Source organism: Lepidothrix coronata, unplaced genomic scaffold (genome assembly GCF_001604755.1).
Source record: "Lepidothrix coronata isolate B3197 unplaced genomic scaffold, Lepidothrix_coronata-1.0 Scaffold338, whole genome shotgun sequence".
In the NCBI taxonomy this organism is placed as follows: Eukaryota; Metazoa; Chordata; class Aves; order Passeriformes; family Pipridae; genus Lepidothrix; species Lepidothrix coronata.
In genome coordinates, this window is record NW_016690518.1 from 67,965 (window position 1) to 87,414 (window position 19,450).

The 19,450-nt window shown below is 37.1% G+C and overlaps 1 protein-coding gene across 1 annotated transcript in view; it reads right to left on the bottom strand.

Moving 5' to 3' along the window:
* Positions 1 to 12,851, bottom strand: part of PSMD14 (proteasome 26S subunit, non-ATPase 14) — a 46,759-nt gene extending 33,908 nt beyond the window's left edge. Inside the window, exons 1-4 of the mRNA XM_017838417.1 lie at positions 12,738 to 12,851; positions 9,476 to 9,526; positions 7,817 to 7,903; positions 4,872 to 4,923 (exon numbers count right to left, since the gene is read on the bottom strand). Coding sequence (XP_017693906.1) covers positions 4,872 to 4,919 — 48 coding nt within the window. The 5' untranslated portion in view covers positions 4,920 to 4,923; positions 7,817 to 7,903; positions 9,476 to 9,526; positions 12,738 to 12,851. The remainder of the gene's footprint in view (positions 1 to 4,871; positions 4,924 to 7,816; positions 7,904 to 9,475; positions 9,527 to 12,737) is intronic.
* Positions 12,852 to 19,450: the final 6,599 nt, after the last annotated feature.

The window sequence follows — 19,450 nt, forward strand, 5'->3', positions numbered from 1 at the left end:
AGCAATGGCACAGAAATGATGCACAATTTTAAGAGCTCTAATTCAGATTTATTACCCTGGCAGAGTAGTGTCAAAAGGCGTATCTGAAGCATCAAATATATGTGAGAAGCAGACAATAGTGCATCACTACAATTCAAACCACACAAAGCATATACACCCAAGAGACACAGAAATGAGAAAGTAGTAGAGGTGCAAGAGATACAGAGATACAAGAACACTCTACAGCTTTTCAAGGAAAAAAGCACTTCATTAAAGACAACACATTTGCATCCTTCAAATTAACATGCAACCTGTTTCAAGAATCAATAAACCAAAACAATCTTCAATAAGATGTATACTTTTTTTCCTGGTTGAGTTTTTGCTGTGGGTTTTTTTTGGAGAAGAGGGATGGAGGTGTCTGGGTTTGTTTTGGGTTTGAGTTTTTTTATTGTTGGTGGGTTTTTTGTTTACATACGGAAGATGTAAGATGCAAGAACAAGTCGTACTTCAAGAGATACATCAGCTTAACAAAGCAATCCAAGGAAACTTGCATGTAATTCTTAATTTGGAATGATCTACACTGAGCCTGACCCTTCTCTGCCTGCCAGAGCACCAACTCCTATGCAGAAGTCCTGCAGAAGAGTGCACTGTGTTCTTCTTTAATAACCATCCTGCCTAGATCAGCAGATGAAACAGAACTTTAGATTAGCAGCAGGTCTCTCAAGTGCCTATGGTGCCACAGATTTACTAAATAGGATAAGCATGTTCTAAAAAACTCATGATCATACAAGGGGAAAAAGGTTCCACAGCATCAAACAGTGCAATGCTTGAAACCTCATAATCAAAGTGACAGTTTTCAAGTGCCATTTACAATGCCCTAATCTGGAAACATCCCAGCTAACCCATCTGATCAACTATTTCACAGATGGAAGCACTTGATGGCTAATTGGCAAGTCCATGATTCAAATAAAATAGCTATCTGCACTTCTATTTTCTATATTCCAACTCAAGGTGTAAACACTCCTTACAAGATACAGGTCAGTTCTCTGTCTCCCCCTCCCTTCCCATTTGGACTTTTTCCCTTCCCCTCTGTCATCAAATATGTTAATTCAAAAATACAGAATGAGTTTTATTTTTCATTTATTGTACTAGAACAGTTGTCTGCATGAACAGAACAGTGTAAATAAATATTTTCAAAAATCCATCAAGTAATGAAAAATTACTTCAACAGCATTTTTAAGAAGTGTCATTGTTTCACTGCTTCCTATCACATCTGGATTCAACATGTGCTAGCACGGACAAGAACTTGTATTGCTTGGACTATTGTTCTGAAAGTGTTGGGGAGAGAAAGCTCGGCTAAAAATACACTTAATTTGCTCACACCCTTTAACAATACTCAGTAGGATTGCCTAATAGAGGCATATGTGGAACTGATTTCACTAGCAAACAATAGTTCAGCATACAAAATGAAGAGGAGTGTTGCTCCAAATTCCTGCCTGCCACGTAAGTAGAATGCTTTTACGTACCCCACAAAGCCTGTTAATTTGTCTGCAGCAAATGTACAATGCAAAGTAAAGTACTAAATCACTAGTGAAATTCTGTGGCAGGCAGTATTCCAGGGGGAAGAACAGGGAGAGATGGAAATGAATCAGGAAAAGAAGATAACTAGAAAAACCCTCAACATGATAAAGGGAAGGAGAAGAAAGAGAGACGACCATACAAGCAAAGAAAAACAAAGGCATTGCCAAAATCTTAATTTCCATTAACTATAGGGAGGGAAGTTAAAGTAATAAGCATTTTCTTTGGGACATCACAACACTTTCAATCTTTTACAGTTCCCCTACATCTTTTTGAAAAAGCTTCCATGATTGGTTCATCTTATGCATGTACCACAAGAGCAGAAATTCAAGACAATCAGAGGTTATCTTCCAGGTGTACACACCAGTCATGTAAGACAAACAATTTCTGCATGAGAAAGCGTTCAAAGAAGGTCATATTTTTGGCATCAAGTTCAAAACTAAATACAGGTACCTTCCCATAAAAAGAACACATAGTTAATGACCAAGTGCACTGTCAGAAAATACTATGAATGGCTTATGTAATGCCAAAAGCTATAAGGTTCTCTTCCCCCTTCCTCTCTTGTCCACCTGCTGCCCCACAAAGACAGTCCTTTGTCCATCTATGACTAAAAGAGAAGACATGGCTCAAGATTTCTAAGCCACAAGTCACTGGAGGGAAAGCTTATTGTTGAAATATCACTTGAAGATTACTTCCTTAAAGATTTGTTTATCAACCATATGATGACAGGCTTAGGGCAGATGCAACTTAGAACTGACCACCTCTGGATAAGTGAAGGCCAATCAGCCACTCAGTAGCATCCTGAAGGAGCAAGTAGTAAGAAAAGAGAAACACAAGTGCAGTGAAAGTAGTTCTAGAGTAGAATACAGTACACAAAAAAATTTGAATAGAATATTGCAAAAACACTAATTCAAAGAGCATTTGGGACAGTATATTTGAGTTTGGAAATGAAGAAAAAAACCAAAAAACCCTGAACAATATAATAATCAGATAATAATCCTTTACCAAGAGGAAAGTACTGCTGAAGAAGCTAAAGCAAGTCAATGAGAAAGAATGCCTTGGCAGAGACCAAGAAAGAACTGTGCTGACCAAGCATCTGCTGTTACTTTAACATCAGTTACAGAGAAATCAAACGGACTGACAGCATACCTTATGTGATGCAGTCCTCTTGCTAAGCAGACCCCTAGCTACAAGCAAAAAATAATGCCCAAATTATATGATAAAACTACTTTGAAAATGCCTCTTCTTCTACCAGACTATACACACAGATGATTCTTATGCCAGCAAGAATGACTCACTCAGATGTTTTTACTATGTTCAACCTTTAAGGAAGAACTCAGAACAACTGTGACACAGCAATAAGAAAAACAAAAAGCTTTGTACAGTTGTTTAAAACACTTTAGTGAAAACAAATAGTAATAACTGTTTACTTTCTAGCACTACAAAGTTTATTCAAGAAGTATCCGCCTTCTCTCTTCTAATTCAGAGACATCTGATTCTCTCTGGACTATCTCTCAATCTCAATTACTAATCAATTGATACTCAGAACAGAAGTGACCTTTGAAGGTCCATTGAAACACAGTACTTTAAGGACATAAAAATATTTTTTTTAAAAAGCCTTCCTACTGATTCAATAAACAAAAAGACTATAAAAGTATTCAACACATCCAGTGCAAGTAGGAACTTGTATAAAGAGCAATTCAGTTTTCTGCCTTTTTTTTTTTTTTAATCCAACACATACTCATCAACTCATTTAAGAGCAGCTTTGCAGGCCAAAGCTACCAGAGGAGTTCAAAGCTTCTTCTGGATGTTATATTCTATTGTCTGCCACAATTTTCTAGCAAACTTTAAGTTAAAGATGAAAAATTCAGAAAACAGCAGAGAGTTAACTGTAAATTTGAAAAACAGCTTTGATATGCGTCAAGTTCAGAGAGGACTAAGAAGTGAAAGCTTGAGAGATTAGACTGCACAGATGTTAAAAAAATGAAGAGTCATGAAGCAGGCTGGCAGCTCAGAGGAACAAGAGAAATAACTGTTTAAGAAAATTAAACTAAAAATAACTGAGGGCGGCTTGAAGATTCACTAAGAGAGCGTGAATAGAATTTTAGCTATAAAAAGGAAAAAAAATTATGCACCAAAAGTTACAGTTTATTTGGCAAAACACCTAGAGTTTGTAAATCAGCTTAGAATATTTCACCAAATGCTTTAGTATTAGACCCTCTTTGTAGTTATACTGGACACAAAGGCTCTACACACAAAGAAGCTCTGGGTTTAGCAATTTCAGTCATCCCGGAAGCAACCTGGCACACACATCCTGAAGTCCAAGACACACAGAACTGATTTCTCCAGAAGAACAAGAGTCTGAATTCTTGATTTAAAACAGAGCCCTGGAGGCAGATGAGGAAGGCAGAGAAAGGCCAGCTACTGCAGCCAGCCAAGACCTCAAAGAAAATAACACTGGAACCCGTTCCTTAGGGAAATAACTCTTCCTACAAACCTCAAACAAAGAAGTTCCTAATTATTTTTTTCCCCTGTATCCACAGTGATCAGCACAATAGAATAAGATCAGCTTGGTTTTATTTTTGAAGACTGCTGGCCATGCCACTTGACCAAGGCAAAAAGCACTAGGACTTGCTGTAGTGGCAGGAGAAGCCATATAATGTGAATAGGTCTCTCACTGAAGCAGGACAGCTGGCAGGGAAGCTTTTTTCCTGTGAGTAATGTTACAGCAGTGAGGACACCAGTCAACAAGAGAAGACACAATAAAACACACATACAGGTGGCTACAAGTACCTACAAGTGATGAATTCAGCTCAAATTACCTCTTGAAATTTATGTATACTTCAGTATCTTATAATGCCCCATCACAAAGTGATCCAAGGACTGAAATATATCATTTATGAAGGAGCAGTGGATACGTTCTGCCATTCAGAACACTCTTCATGTTCTGAAATTCCGTATTATTGCAAATTCCCAAATCTTCGTTCGCGAAGCCTCGCCATGATGATTATTGCAAATTGATTTTTTAAAAATTTTTATGTGTTTCCAGTGCTTTTCAATTCAAACTTTAAAATGTTCAGACACCAAATGAAAAGTTTATATATGTTATGTAAACTCAGTGCCAAAACAAGAATTCATACTGACAAAAAAAAAATATGTCAGGCTATAACAATGATTTGCATATACATAAACAATTCCTAGAGTCAAACATCATTACTATGAACTGGGTTTTTTTTTTGATGCTGCTTTTAAATATAAGAAAAGAAATATTCCAGAATTGATTAATATTAAAGATTGACAAGCTATATACTCACCTGTCCGAGCCCAGGCATACCTCCTCCCAGCCGCAGAAGTCTATCCATATTTCTAGAAAAACAGAAACAAAGGAAAAATGTTCCCAAGCTCTGAAATGTTTACTAAATTGCTATCTATATAATTCACCTTCAGTCACTGAGTATGTCAAAAATATTGGTGGTAATTACAACACAACATCAGACTTCCTGTTAATTAACACCACATATTAATTCAAGAAGCTGTCTTCCATGCTAATTAACAGACTTTGTTTTATTGCTTTGGTTTTGGGTTATCCCCAGTTCTGAGGACAAGCACTCTTGTCAAACTTCTGAAAACTTTCCTAGCATTCAATTAATTGGGGGATTTTTGTTGGTTATGATCAGCACCTACAGCCAAAAAGTTCTTAAAACTTTATTCCTAAAATTTCCTAAAACAAATTTACTTCAATTTGTTCAAAAATCATGAATAAAAATGTTAAAGTAAGGATTTTAGCATCCTCATTAGTAAGTTCTGTGCTAATTAACTTACAGCTTGTCAGTTATCATCAAAACTACATGTGAAAGACACTAAGCAGATTATGGATCTCTGAATTAGCATCAAAAGCTTTTTTTAATGAACTCATTATACTAAAAGAAATACTGTAAAGTAAACATTTAATGTGTATATAGTTAGAAGACTAGTGACAGTACAGTCACTTAATACATTTCCAGTGTTGCATGTGCCATTGCTTTAGCACAAGATTATTCCAATCAATGCAACTTGTTACTTAAAAAAAGAAAACGCAGTTTTTGTGTCTTGCAAGTTTCAAAGGAGTGATCTACAGGAATAAGAGCTGTTAAGGTCCCCCAGCTAAAAATATTACAGTGATGTTTCTTTCTCTGCAGTTTTTTCACTTTCTATTGTTGAAACGACAACAACTATTTCATTGTGGATACCTAAGTACAGGTTCTGTCCCAGTTTTCACAGAACTTTATCCTGCTTTCTTGTCTTGTTCAACTTCCTAGCTTTATACAACAAAACTCAGAAATGAAAAAAAAACCAAACCCCAAATATTACTTTTTAAACAGCTGTCTTGAGCAAATCAAGCCATTTCCAAGGCGTATAGAAATTAGAAAATGTTACTGGTTTATTTTATTCGTGAAATAGAAGATACAAAGTAAAGCATCAGAAACTATGATCTTAATTGGACAAGATTTAATACAACACAACAAAGCCTGTTTAGGTGATAAGAGGAAGTATGATTTCTGAAATACATTCATCCTCCAAATGGATGTTACATTACAAATAAGAGGATTATATACATGATTTCAGACTACATTAGCAATACTAATTCAACAGCCCTCTTTTAAAAAGTAATTATGCAAAAGAACTTGAAAAATAAATTTGCTTTGTGTATTAAAAATAAAAGTCTTCATGTTAAAGGTGAATATAATCTCATTATTTCTTCTGAAATTTGCTAATATTTTTACTGGCTAAAGACTGATAGGCTTTATTTCAGTATAAGTTTAAAACAAATAATCTAAGCTTCTAAGCACACAAAGAAGCAGCATTTTAATTCCTACTTTAATAATTTCATAACAATATCAAAGATACATGGATCAATAATACTTGGTCTATTTGCTAATTTCACTTTCCCAGTCCAATGCATTACCAAGCTATTAGTTTAATTTGATTCACTCCCTTAATTTTGTAGGTACATGTGAACCCAACAACTGCAGCCTCAACTAACAGTAAGTGCTTTCTTAAAGCTCCATTGGCACTGTATGAATTAAAAAGGAGTTTATTAAAGGGTCAATGGTTATCCTTCCCTTTTTCACAGTCATTGAAACCAAGCTTCTTTATTAGAGGCAAAAGCTGCACACAGTGCATATACTTTTCTATCCTGAACTACAATAAATTCCAAATCAAGTTGTAGAATTTCCTGGGAAAGGTTAAATTGCTGTTTAAAGCTATTATGTAAGCATATGTTAAATGGCTTCAATGAAACAGTCACAATGTTACCATAAATTAACGCCAACTACATTTCATTTTACCCCGTGTGGTAGATACTCCTCCATTGAAACACACAATGATTCATCTTCTGTGACACTAATGAGGGCTGAAGAGTAACTGAGAAGTAAATTTAAACTACTAAAATTATTATTTTAATCCATCATGGTTGTACACTTATTTTAAGAAACTCTTGGTCTCTACAACCGATAACCATAAAACTGGGCGTTCCTACAACAACACAACTTCCAAAAACTGATGAGGTGTATTACCTATGTACATTCAAGATACGATATTGAATAATAAATCTTTTAATGCAAGTGAAAAGCAATAGTTAGTACTAACTAGTTAATATTTTATTTACACAGTTTATTCCAGTTTCTAACTCAGTAGAATAGTACATCATTTATAGAAGCATATTTTGCCATATTAAAGTTGGATTAGACTAATGCGTTAAACAAGCTGATTATTTATCAGCAAAACCTTACCAAAAAAATCTCATTGCTTTATACAATTGGAGAGATGCAACATTTCCCACCTAACTATCACTGACTAATCACTGAACTGTGATATTCAGATTTTTAAGACAGCGGCACAAACAGAAAGTCTCCAAAAAACAGTTCTAGATGCACTGCAAATTGTTTCACTAGCTCCATGAGCTGACCCTGGTTAGAGTTGTGGCAACCACTACTTTACCTGCCTATTTGTAATTGAATATGTTTTAGTAGGTTATAGCATATTTGGACCTAAACATATTTGTTTACTCTGTATAAATATCTGAAGAATTTAGGTTAGCGAACCAAATCAAAACTACTTTTAATTTTTGTCAATCCACTCTATCTAAATATTATTTCAGCCATAAAATCCATTTATGAAACAATGTTTTTGTGAACCTTAAAACAGTTTAAGCAAAATTTTTAGACCTTAATTAAGATAACTTTAGCCTTTACAAATAAAGCAAATATGCATTTCTAACCTGGTGCTTAGCAGGAGTGATCACAGATCAAATGTGGCGGCAGCTCTCACTTTTTGACTATGAAGATGACACCAGTAAGTCTCTTTCCTACACAAGGAAATAGAAAGAAGGGGAGAAAACCGGTAAAATTCAGAAACAGTAGCCCACGTAAAAAGAAATGTTACATGGATGACCCCTAGAAGGACAAAGCATCATTGAAGAATATCCCAAAGAATGTTTGCTGGGTTTTCTTTTTCCTTTAACCATATAAACCCTTGAAGTGGTATATGCCACATCTTGCTCAAGTATCCATAACACTGAAAGAAAGTTCCAAGACTCTCAAAATGACATGTAAGAGTATTATAATAATCCATTTATGCATTTTAAAGCTAATTGATTGTTTAAAATGGTGTTAGAAAGTGAAACCATGGTCCTTTTTCACTATTTAGACCTTGTCTAGCTAAGATGACCTAAGCACCAAGGTTAAGAGCAGTCTGCAGGTACAGATAGTTTTGTTTATTTCTGCAGGAGCAGGTTGTGTGACTGGAAGAGTCACAGAGTCCTTTAGGTTTGCCTGAATTCAGGTTGAGAAAGGCTGCTTCACACTCAATTTAGGAATTAAAATTCATGTTATCCTCCTCTCAGAGAACACTGCCCACTAATTGCATCCACTCAATCATTTGTAAAGCAGTGTTTTAAAACAGATCTGTGAAATGATCTGTGGCCATGATTTGATAGACATTTTTTTCAATGTCAGTGTTAACATAAGGAGCAGTGGGGAAGCTGCTGCTGCTTACCAACTTGATGCTGCTTTCTCAGTACTGCCAGGACAGCCATTTGTGCAGCCTTGCAGTAAAACTGATAGGCTAACAAAAACGTTGGTTTTAACCCTGTTCACTTCTCTGAGACGATTCACACTGCATCCCAGAAACAGTTGTCTTGGTGTAACAGAAAAAGAGGTCTTGGAAGAGTTGATTGCTTCTAACACTAATCCAGACTCCAGAAGACATTTATGTCAAATCATTCTTTAAGCTAAAGCTGCCCAAAGACTATGTGGGTTTGGGGGTTGGTTTTGAGGTTTTTGTTTGGGTGGGGTTTTCTGTTTTGCTTTGTTTATTAGTAATTGAGGTAAGTTAACAGAGACCCTTTTGAACCTTATCTCAAAGTAGTACAAGAGCAAAGAAAGATGTGTTCACCTTCCTGGAAAGTTAGAGGAGAAAGAACAAATCAGAGTTCCTCAGTGCTGACAGGCTGGGGTGGAATTCCACTAACAATTCAAATGAAAAGTTACTGTACTTCTGACAGCTTTGCAGAAGGAAGTGATCCTTTGCAGAAGGAGAGATCACATGAGCCAGAACTACAACAGCCAGCAGAACAGGCTACAGCAGAACTGGATCCAGTTCTTCAATTGGGCTTCAGTTACAACCCAATTCACTTTTAAGAGGCTGGCCACCCAGACGACTTGCTTTCCCTTCCCCGCTTACTACAGGGTATTAAAGAAACAGATCTTTGTGAGCTTGGTCTGTTCCCTCGAGAAGCACACAGCATGGTCACCTATACCTGAGAATTTTTCCTCTCCCTCCTACAAAGTGCAAAAAGCTAGTTTTGATTATGCAACTTACCTATTGTTTTTCCCTACATTTGCACAAAAGTAAACAAACAGTTTACAGTAAATCTCACCTCCTTTCCTTTCAAAGTCAGCAAAGGTATTTTGATAATGTTTCCTTCAATCTGCAAGGAAGAGTTAACAGTCTCTGTTTAAAGTAAGGCTTTAAGGAAGTGAGTAAACGTATCAAATAGTTCCATATCAGGAAAATGCAAAAGGACAGTTATAATTATAACAAACTTGCATTTTGGTGCAACCAGGATTTGGATGACATACACTCATCACTGAGATTATTAGGTTAACTAGTGGCTTTAAAAAATGAATTAAGTAGCTTCTCTGCTTATGAATGTCTATGATTGAAACACTTTCACTAAAAAATCTTGGTCATAGGATAGTATTTAAAAAATTCATGCTTCCATTGTTTAGTTTTAACTGTCCTGGCCTCAGAAGGGAAAAGTCTGTGGATATTAATAATGTAGTGAAAGTATACACAGAGCATCTCAAAACTGACCTGAAAACAGAAATTTTAAAACCCATGCCTAATACTTGCTCATAATACTACTGCTATAGTAGTATTATGTAATTATTATATAGTAGTATTATTATATAGTAGTAACTGTAATAATTGGAAAGAGCTGCCCATTTGGAGAACTCTGGTTCATCAGTCAGTTGTTCGTTGGTACTTTCAAGTTACTTAAATGGTGACTCTTAATAATGAAAACATTTTTCCTTAGGTAACATAGGGATGAAGTTATATAAAAGGATTATGCACAAATGTATATACACATGTAGGTATAAACCAACAGCTACTGTGTTTATACTTGGCATGTTTCAGCATGTATTTTGAAATCAACTTGAAACACGATCTTAAATTACGGTATCTCTTTGCATGAGATACATGAGTTTCACACTACAGTGCACTATTTTTATCTAGCATTAACACTCCATGATGCGATCCCTCAATGAAAGACAGTTCTCCTGGGTTGGCAACTTTTGAGTTAGTAAAAAAACAACTATCAAAATCAGCTTTGACATACACAGAAAAGAAAACACTGGCTACTAAACTGCCGTATTAGTGGAGAGAGTATCAGGCTTGACTCAGGTGACAGCAATTTACTTCACAATTTGTACACTGAGGGACTTGATGCAAATCATTTCATCTTTGAAAACTCAGTTTCTCCACCTGAGACTACATAATAATCTTTGTACAAGCACTTCCAGGTCTCCCGTTGAGAAGTTATACATAGTAGATGATCAACAACTTTATTAACAGCAACTAAAAAAGTGGTTTAAGGCTTTTGCTGCAACTGTAACCATTTCAGCTTCGCTAGGGATGATAAACAGCTACAAGGGCAAATCAGTTGAGAAATTACATATTGCAGAAAAACATCATTTCGCCAAGAAAAGAACAGGTAAAGTCATCAAACCAGAACAGATACTTCACATATGAAAAGGCAGAGAGGGGGCGGGGCTAGTCTATCTTCCTATACATTCTGTATGAAAAGAGAAAAAACAATATTGATGTTACCACCAACTGTCAGTCACCTGTTCATTAAAGCTAAAGATTAATTTCATGAATGAGTAGTGCAAGTCCAGAATTACACAACTATTTTGCTTCTATAATGTGCTCAGTTCTATAAATCCAGATCCTATTTCAAGATTGCATAGGCCTGAATCTCAATAGACACGAACTGGACTAGAAGGTCTGCAGGTTCTGGATTCTGCTTTCTGACTTCTAGAAGTACAGCAAACGTAATTCTACTATGTTCATTGCTGAGCTGGAGTTACTGAAGTAACACAGACTGAAACAAACTACTCTAAAGCTACTAAAGTATATTCACACCAAACTTACAGGTAAGCAAAGATTAACAAGTTGCATCACCACAGAAACCCACAAAATTAATCTTAATTTTATGCTACATATAAAGTAACAGACTTCTCTGAAATCTGCAGAAAAGCAAGTAAACACACAACTATTGTGGAACCATCCCATCACCAACTCCAAAAAATACTCATCATACCAGTTCTCTATTATTCAAGGTATTCTCAATACCTGTCCTTTCCTAAATCATTCTCTTCCATCATCCTAGACGTTACAAGACAGTTGTAGATACTATTAGTATATACCCCATAATGCTTGTCAGGAGTGAATCACTTCCAAGAAAGCTTACAAACTAATTTATATGTTGGTGTTATTTAATGCTAATTTTAAAGCGTTCCCTAGTTTATAATTTTCTAAACCATAGATATCAAATGAATATCACTGACATGGCATGTTTTAACAGGTGATTTTCCATTAAGCTACAGGCTAAACTCAGTTGCCCAAAGTCACACAAAGTGATTCAGAAGCAATTCATATGCAAGCCAGTTTCTGAATTTCTTCAAACACAGATATTTTTCCGTGTTTCATTAAGGTCACAAACAGAGGCAGATAGTACACCTCAGATTCACAGGCTGAAAGCTTTAAGATGAATACAAACCTGTCAGACTTTTCAGCTTGCCTAGTACCATTTCAGTTATATACAGCTTTCAAATACATTTACATAAAACTTCTCTCTAAAAAGTAAATCTCAAGCCCTGTGGTTTTCTGTTTTTCCACAGCACACCTAAAACAAGTGCAACTGCAAGAGATGACACCAGCACATACACAGATTTGCCCAACTGTTTACAAGTATCCACCTATATTACATAAAGTTGTTCCAAATCCGATACTTAAGTCGGCTGCATCCTAGAAACGGCGCTGTTAAATTTTGTTTATCGCTCCTTTTCTACTTAATTCTGCTTCTTTCTCCTTCGCGTATCCCAGCCAGTGCTTTGCCCTAACTTCCCCTCCCTCTCCGGCTCCAGCTGCAGCACTGCCGGGGATCGCGGCACTGCTTCGCTCCGGGAGCAGCAGCGCTGCCGCCCGTGAGGCGTCTGTGTGGGGGCCCAGAGCGCACAGCAACCCCGCTCTCGGCGCTGCCGAACCACGACAGGCCGGGGCGGAGGCGGCCCGGCCGCGGGGCCCGTGCGGCGCCGAGGCCCGGCCGAGACCAGCAGCGGGGCCCCCCTGCGCCGCTGCCCGGCCCCTCCCGCCGCCTTCCCCCGCCCGTTCGCAGCCGCCCTGGGGCCGCCGCTGCCCCGAAGCGCCCGGACCTCCCCGGGGCGCAGCCCGCACCAACACGAGCGGGCCTCGCCGACCCCCCCGAGCCGGTGCCGCTCGCCAGACCCGCCCCGTCTCGCTCCCTCAGCACAGCCCGCGTCCCCGCCCGGCGCCCGGGCCGCCCCCTCCTCAGGCCGCGGGCTCCCCGGACACCGCAGAGCGGGGGCGGCCGCCCCGGCGAGCCGGGCCCTCACCTGGGCCGGAGCCGCCTGGGCCGCGGTGAATCAGCCGGATCTCATTCAAACCGAGCCCTTCCCGGTTCACAGGGCACCCGGCGGCGGCTTCCGGCCCCGCGGCCCGCGGGGAGGAGCTTCCGAGAGCGGAGACCTCGGAGAGGCGCGGGCTGAACCGAAGCGGCCGAAACTGCTGTGCTGAGAATGCTGTGGGGTCACTTCGTCCACAGCTCAGGGTCACGCTGCAGCCGAATGTCACTAGTGCTCAAACAACGAGACAATAGGGTGGCAGAAGAGCCAACGAATGTATCATCGAGTCAATAAAAGGATGGGAACAGTGCATGTACTCTCTCAAAAACAGTGTTACAGAAAATAGGAGGATTTAGAGAAGAGCAATGAGAGTGGCCATATGCATAAAACTAGCAGAAGCAGAAATGGGAAAGAGTGAGAGGTTTTGCCAAACTAAGACAATTGGGAGATAGTCAGGCAAAAGCATGCTGATGAATGATGCAAATTTCTCTGATGCAAACAGAGAAGCAAAATGGAATTTCTGTTATCCTCATGTTAAGGGAGGAACAAAAACTCTTTTGTAAATTAAAAGTGGAAAATACAAGGCCAAGGAAATACTTTTCCTGACAGTATGTGATCAAGTTGTGAATCTCAATGCCTCTTATGAACTTAAGGCTAAAACAATAATTTTTTAAAAAAGTTGATTGATATCTAGTTACTGAAATATTTCAAATATTTTAGGAAGTATTGGAACAACTTAACCTATAAAAGCAATTTATTAGGACTCTATAATGGAGTTTCTGCCATGAATGACCATGAAGAGCCTTGTGGTTTGTTTGACAGCTCCTTTAAGAACTGAGAATGTAATATTAGAAGATGATCAGCATTTTCTGCTCACAGACTAACTACATGGAAGCAGGTGAAAAGACACTATGTTATAAATTATACAGAAATAACATCAGATACAGATACAGTCACCACTCCCATGACACTTTAGCAGAAGTGGAAGTTTTAGGGTTTTATATCAGGAAGTATAAAATTAATCAAAAGAAAGGGAATTACCATGATACATACTATTCTGTTTTTTAAGAGGGGCAACCTTTTTGAAAAGCAATATTCTTATAATGGTCTCTTCCATCCCTTTTCAGCTTTACTAGGCTGAGGGAATCACAAGAGTTAAAGTTTCCAAAAGATTCTTAAAAAGCTAAAGGGTTAAAATGTAGTTTACGTTTTGGGTCAGTCATTTCTTTTTCATGTTACTAATGCAAAACCTATTAGTGGAGTTTATTGCTGCACCCACAGCCAAATTACTCAGAAACAAAGAGTAAAAAAAAAAAAATCTATGTGTGTCTGTGTGTATGTCTATCTATGTATGTCTGGCTCAAACAGAAGAAAACTTGCATCCTGCTTCAAACAGACTGTTACGTTCTTTCCTGTTTTAACCTGACAAAACTTAGCTCCTGTCTTGAGGCTGTATTTTGAGACTTGTGCATGTCTTAATGTTCTCAGAAGTCATTATAATAATTATGTGGTCAAAGGTTTTTGTTTTAGATTAAATTATTGAGGTAAAGAATTAATTTAGTGAACTGAAATGCTTTATATATTTTGCTGGTTTGTACCATGATTTTAAGAGCAATCCTATTATTCCTTCATGTTCACTGGAATTCTAACTCCTTAATGAGAAATACTCGTATTTCAGTTCTCACTCTGCAGTCATGTGTCTTTAAGGAACTCTGCACTTCTGAAAAAAGAAACACAAATATTAATGAAAAGTGAGCATTCCTCTGGGTTAATATGTATAAGAAAGAAAAACAACATAGTTACATCTTTGTATTATGCCTATACCCACTGACTTAAATTAGCAATGTCATTTCAACCCATTTGAAAATTTAGCCCTTCTCCTTTGAAATACAAAGTGTAACAGACTTTCATTGTTATTCCTAATTACATTTCAAATCATAGTATTGACTTTTTTAATATATACATTTATCGAAATTTTATAAATAAGTATAGTTACAGAAGAAGGAAAAAAAGGAGAAAATAGGAGAAATATTTACATTAGAAAGTATAGTGAATTAATTGGATATATAAAGGCAGTATCATGCTTGGTACTTATGACAGATGGTATTTTATATTTTTATATAAAAAAGATATATTCTTAATTGTATATGTCAAAGGAAAGAGACCATATGTTGTTAAACACTTCCAAATTGTCATTTAATCTGAAGGGCACTCACTCGCTCACATGCTACTGAATCCCTTATTGTTTTGGTCTAACCAGTGTTAATCAATAGAAGATTTTATTTATTGTTTTGCAGTAATGTAGTGCTAAATGAAAATGTTCAAGGTTTGTTCCCTTTTTTATTACTTGGATGGCTGTCATAAGTGATAAAAACTTCCTTTGGCTGGACACTTACATTCCTTCTGTTTTCCCCATGCTAACCTATCCTTGCTTGTCGTGAAGTGATCAACAGGGATCAGACTTGATAAGAGATCACACCATTTTTTCCTAACTCCTGGTATATAATTTCCCCTCTGTTTGTGATTGGATTAAAGCAGCAATATTACTGAAGCTCCATAATTAAATAATTTAATTTTACAAAGCTGAGTAACAAAATTTAAGAGTTGTGTGTAGAACGAGAAGAATGCCTTGAGAGATTGGCCAGAATTTTCTTGCAAATCATATATATCGACAAATATAGTCCTAGTTTGTGCTAGGACAGGATGAAATCTCCAAGTCTGAGATATAATATGTATTAAAAAAAAAAAAAGAAGGAAAAAACCCCAAACCCCCAACAAACCCAACAGAAGATACAGTTTTAGAAAGCCTGGTATTAGAACACAGGATGCACTGTGGATTGGACAAAATATTAGAGTTGTAGATAGTTTTATTTCTATGTTTAAACATGTAGAACAGAGTATAGGGAATGAATATACATTGGGGAATACAAGATCTGATGTCATTCTTGTGAGAGGATAATAGAGTCAGAAACACAGGGTTTTTTGGGTTTTTTTGCTTAGAACTATGTTTGGCTTAGAACTATTACTGAAAAAGCAATGGAGGAATAATAGTTTCTTGAACTGCAGCCTTTCACCACAGAAATGGACTGGAGCTCTGTCTTGGCAAACCTGTATATAGGGAAGTGGTTTCTTCTGTTATACTTGGCAAGCACTCACACAGTTAGAAGTGCTGATGGTAACCTCTGTGACATCCCCAACAGCTTGTACAATGCTTGATCAACTCCTTGCTGCATATAGAGTAGTAACAGGTCTTGTCACAAACAATGAATAAAATTTTACAGGATTAGTTAAAGATAGTATATAAGAGTGAGATTACTTTTTTTAGTCTTCTCAACAGTTCTACAAATCAGCTGCAGAAGGCTGTTAGAGGCTTGAAAGAGGCTTCATTAATCATGAAACATATGATTATTGAAAACCTGCAAACAAAACTATTTGCATCTCTTCCAGAGCACAGACCTGCCCATTAAAGTATGACAAGTAAAAACTCATCTTAATTTGAGTGAGAAGAATGGTAACAATATATTTGGATATAATCCATTCCATTTTAGAAGGGAGAGGATATTAAGGAAGCAAACATTCCCTACAATGAGCCATAAAGACAGCCCCACCCCACCTCCAGTTGGTGCCAGAAGATCTTATTTATATTGGAAGTTTCAGTATTCACCAGCCAATACAAGTTTCACATACAGTCCTAAAGGAAACTGGACTTTTGTCTTTTTATTTCTATTTAAAGTAATGTCTGAGTTGTGAGAACTATCTACAAACCATCTGGAGAAGATAAGACCAAGAAAAAAAATCAGTCTCGCTGGAAATGCTTGTGTTGGGGGTGTCTATGGAAAATTTTTATGAGGAAACAGAAGTGGGTTTGTGTCCCTGGCAATTGCAAAGGTGCTACTCTGTGAGAGACAGTTTATTTAAATAACTGTGTAGAAGACTGTAAATTGAAGACTGTAAATTAAGAGGAAGGTGGTATGCAAAGTGGACGTACTGTGGGTTTTTTCTGGATTACTGTGGGATGGAACACCTAATTACTACACTTAATTTCTTTTTTTCTTTATTCAGTGAGAGATTTTCCCCTTATTTGTGACACAATAAAAATAATTTTAGACTTCCTTTAGTACTTAAGATATTTCTGATATTGGACTGAAACATTGCTTTTAAAAGCACTGTGTAACCAGTATAATCCTTTTCACCAATTTTGGGTAGTGAGGGCCAAGAAATAAAGATAATTTACTCCTGTGGCTTTGTCTGTGTTAGGGAGTAGTACAGACTAGTAGGAACAAATGTGTAGGGCTAAACAGGAAACCATTCCATATTTATTTCAGCATTTTTTACTTTAGATAGCTGTAATTGAGTCTCATAGAATGAATGCCCATTTGCAACCAAAATGTATTAAGCATGTTTCTGGTTTGCCATTTTTCATATGAGAGAATCCACTTCCAGCACTCACAAATGGCAAATCAAAACACCAAAATGCTTTGATGGTTTCCCTTTAAGGCACACTCTGGATCCGAACTTAAACAATCATGTAGATGCGTGATATGTATCATAATTTTTTTTTTGTGACAGGAATTAACCAACAGTATGTAAAGACAAGATGGCAGAAAGCTGGAGAAGAGCGAAATAAAACTGAAGAAGGTGAAGTTGTCCATACTGCTACACATGGCATGCCCAAAGCACTGGGTATATACAATATGTTCTATGGAGGGCCTGAGGGACCTGTAAACTGCTAGATAAAAACCCATTCAGTGAATATTTTGATCCTTACAAGAGTGTCACTTGGGAAAGACACATTTTTTACAAGAAACCAGCTGCCAGATGAGACCATTGACCATTGTTAGGATCTTTAAAATAAAGCCAAGTAATGTGAATTGGAGCAGTTAACAGATGGATGAATTACTTGTGATATAAGTGATAACCAAGTCAAAGCAAGGTGAGAAAAGGACTTGACATTGCAAAGAACAGCGGATATTTGCAGGGCTAGTAAAGACTGCTTCCCAAATAAAAGTGTTAGCTAGTGGTGAAAGAACTGGAGTGTATCTAATTAAAAATGCATACCAAAGCATAGAGAGAATACTAGGGTAAACAAATGGCAGAGACCAGACTTGTTTTCAATAGATGTAAAATCAATCACAACATGGTGAAAAGGTCCTACACAAGAGGATCGGTGTCCTGTATACAATGAAAGCAGCCATTTTGCAGAAAATAGATTGCTTTCAATTCAACTTGTAAAGATATGCCTAAGAAAAGCTATCCATGACTATATGCTGCTGGAGGACATAGTGATGATGACAGCAGCGACTACAGTGACTTATTTAAAGGGTGGTAGGGATGATACCATTCTGTAAAATCAGATTTTCTGCTCAGCCAGAACATTTTCCTTTGAAATTACCTCACAAACAGGGATGCAATTTTTAGATTCTGGAAATTCTCTGATGACACAGAAGTAATGAAAAATTCCTAAATAGCTTCATTCTACGGAGCTCTATATAAATGAAATAAATCTGTAGAGATTATATACTCTAATAATCACAGAGATATAGCAGTGAATAAAGTATTTGCACTCTTGGTGCCTCTAGAAAACAACGTTCTGTTCATCATTTGTGATTTACCCTGTTACTCAGAATGTGAAAGAACCTGTACTTTCTAATTGAATAGAAACTGGAGCTGAATACAAAATAATGTATCCAACTCATACATTAAATTTGTGACTTCCACATAGTCTTCAGACTTACGCAAGCTATTGATCAGACCATCTCTTTAGGATGGTCTCAGTTCTTGAGGCCCATCAAGATACACTCCATGGCAATTTTTCCTCTCCATTACCCTGACTCTTTCTTCCATGTCATCCTTTGTAGAAGTCTCTGCTATACTAATAAACAATAAAGCATGATGTCCTTGTTGTGTTTGGAAATTTTCTGAGGTAACACAAATTATAAATAGCTAGCAAAGATGAACCTGGACATTTCTCCTCTTTGGTTGGTTTAGAAAAATAGCTATTTTGTCGATTAAACATGTACATCATGCTTCAGTCAGCTCAATTTGTAACGTGAGACACTGGTAGAAGGAAAAGGAAATTAAAATATAGCATAAAAACTAGTTTCTTGACTGTACACAGTCTTTACAGTTTTGATCATGCCTTGTTCTGTGTTGATCACAGAAAAAATACTAGAAGTACATAGAAAAGGTTAGTTTCATTCTTGTAGTATCTGAATTGTCAGAAATATAATTTTTCAGGATGTTATTACCCTGAATAGGCAAGCTTCTTACAAACATTGAGAGGAATGTAATTTGGGTAGGCAGGGTACTTGCAATTGGCAATAAACTATTCAGGTAAAGCAAGATCCTTATTTTAGCTATATTGGCTATGTGCCATAAATAAATACAGTAGCAATTTATCTCACTAGCTATCTTGATTCAGTTGATTAAAGGCTATAAACTGACTTTAATTATATGTTGTAACAGTTGGTGTTTGGAGACCTAAATATTTGGGTCCATGTGGCAGCAGTTTGAGTCTCCATTGTAGAATGGATCTGAAGAAGCTCTTAGTACTGCCCAGATTTCTAATTTCAACCTTTTTTTTTTTTTTCTAAATTCATATGCCTCCAGATTTTTTTCTTCATTTACAGAGCTGTGATTCTTTTAGCTTGACTATTAAACACTTTTTTCTTTTCCTATCTTATTCCATGTCCAGAGTTCAGTAC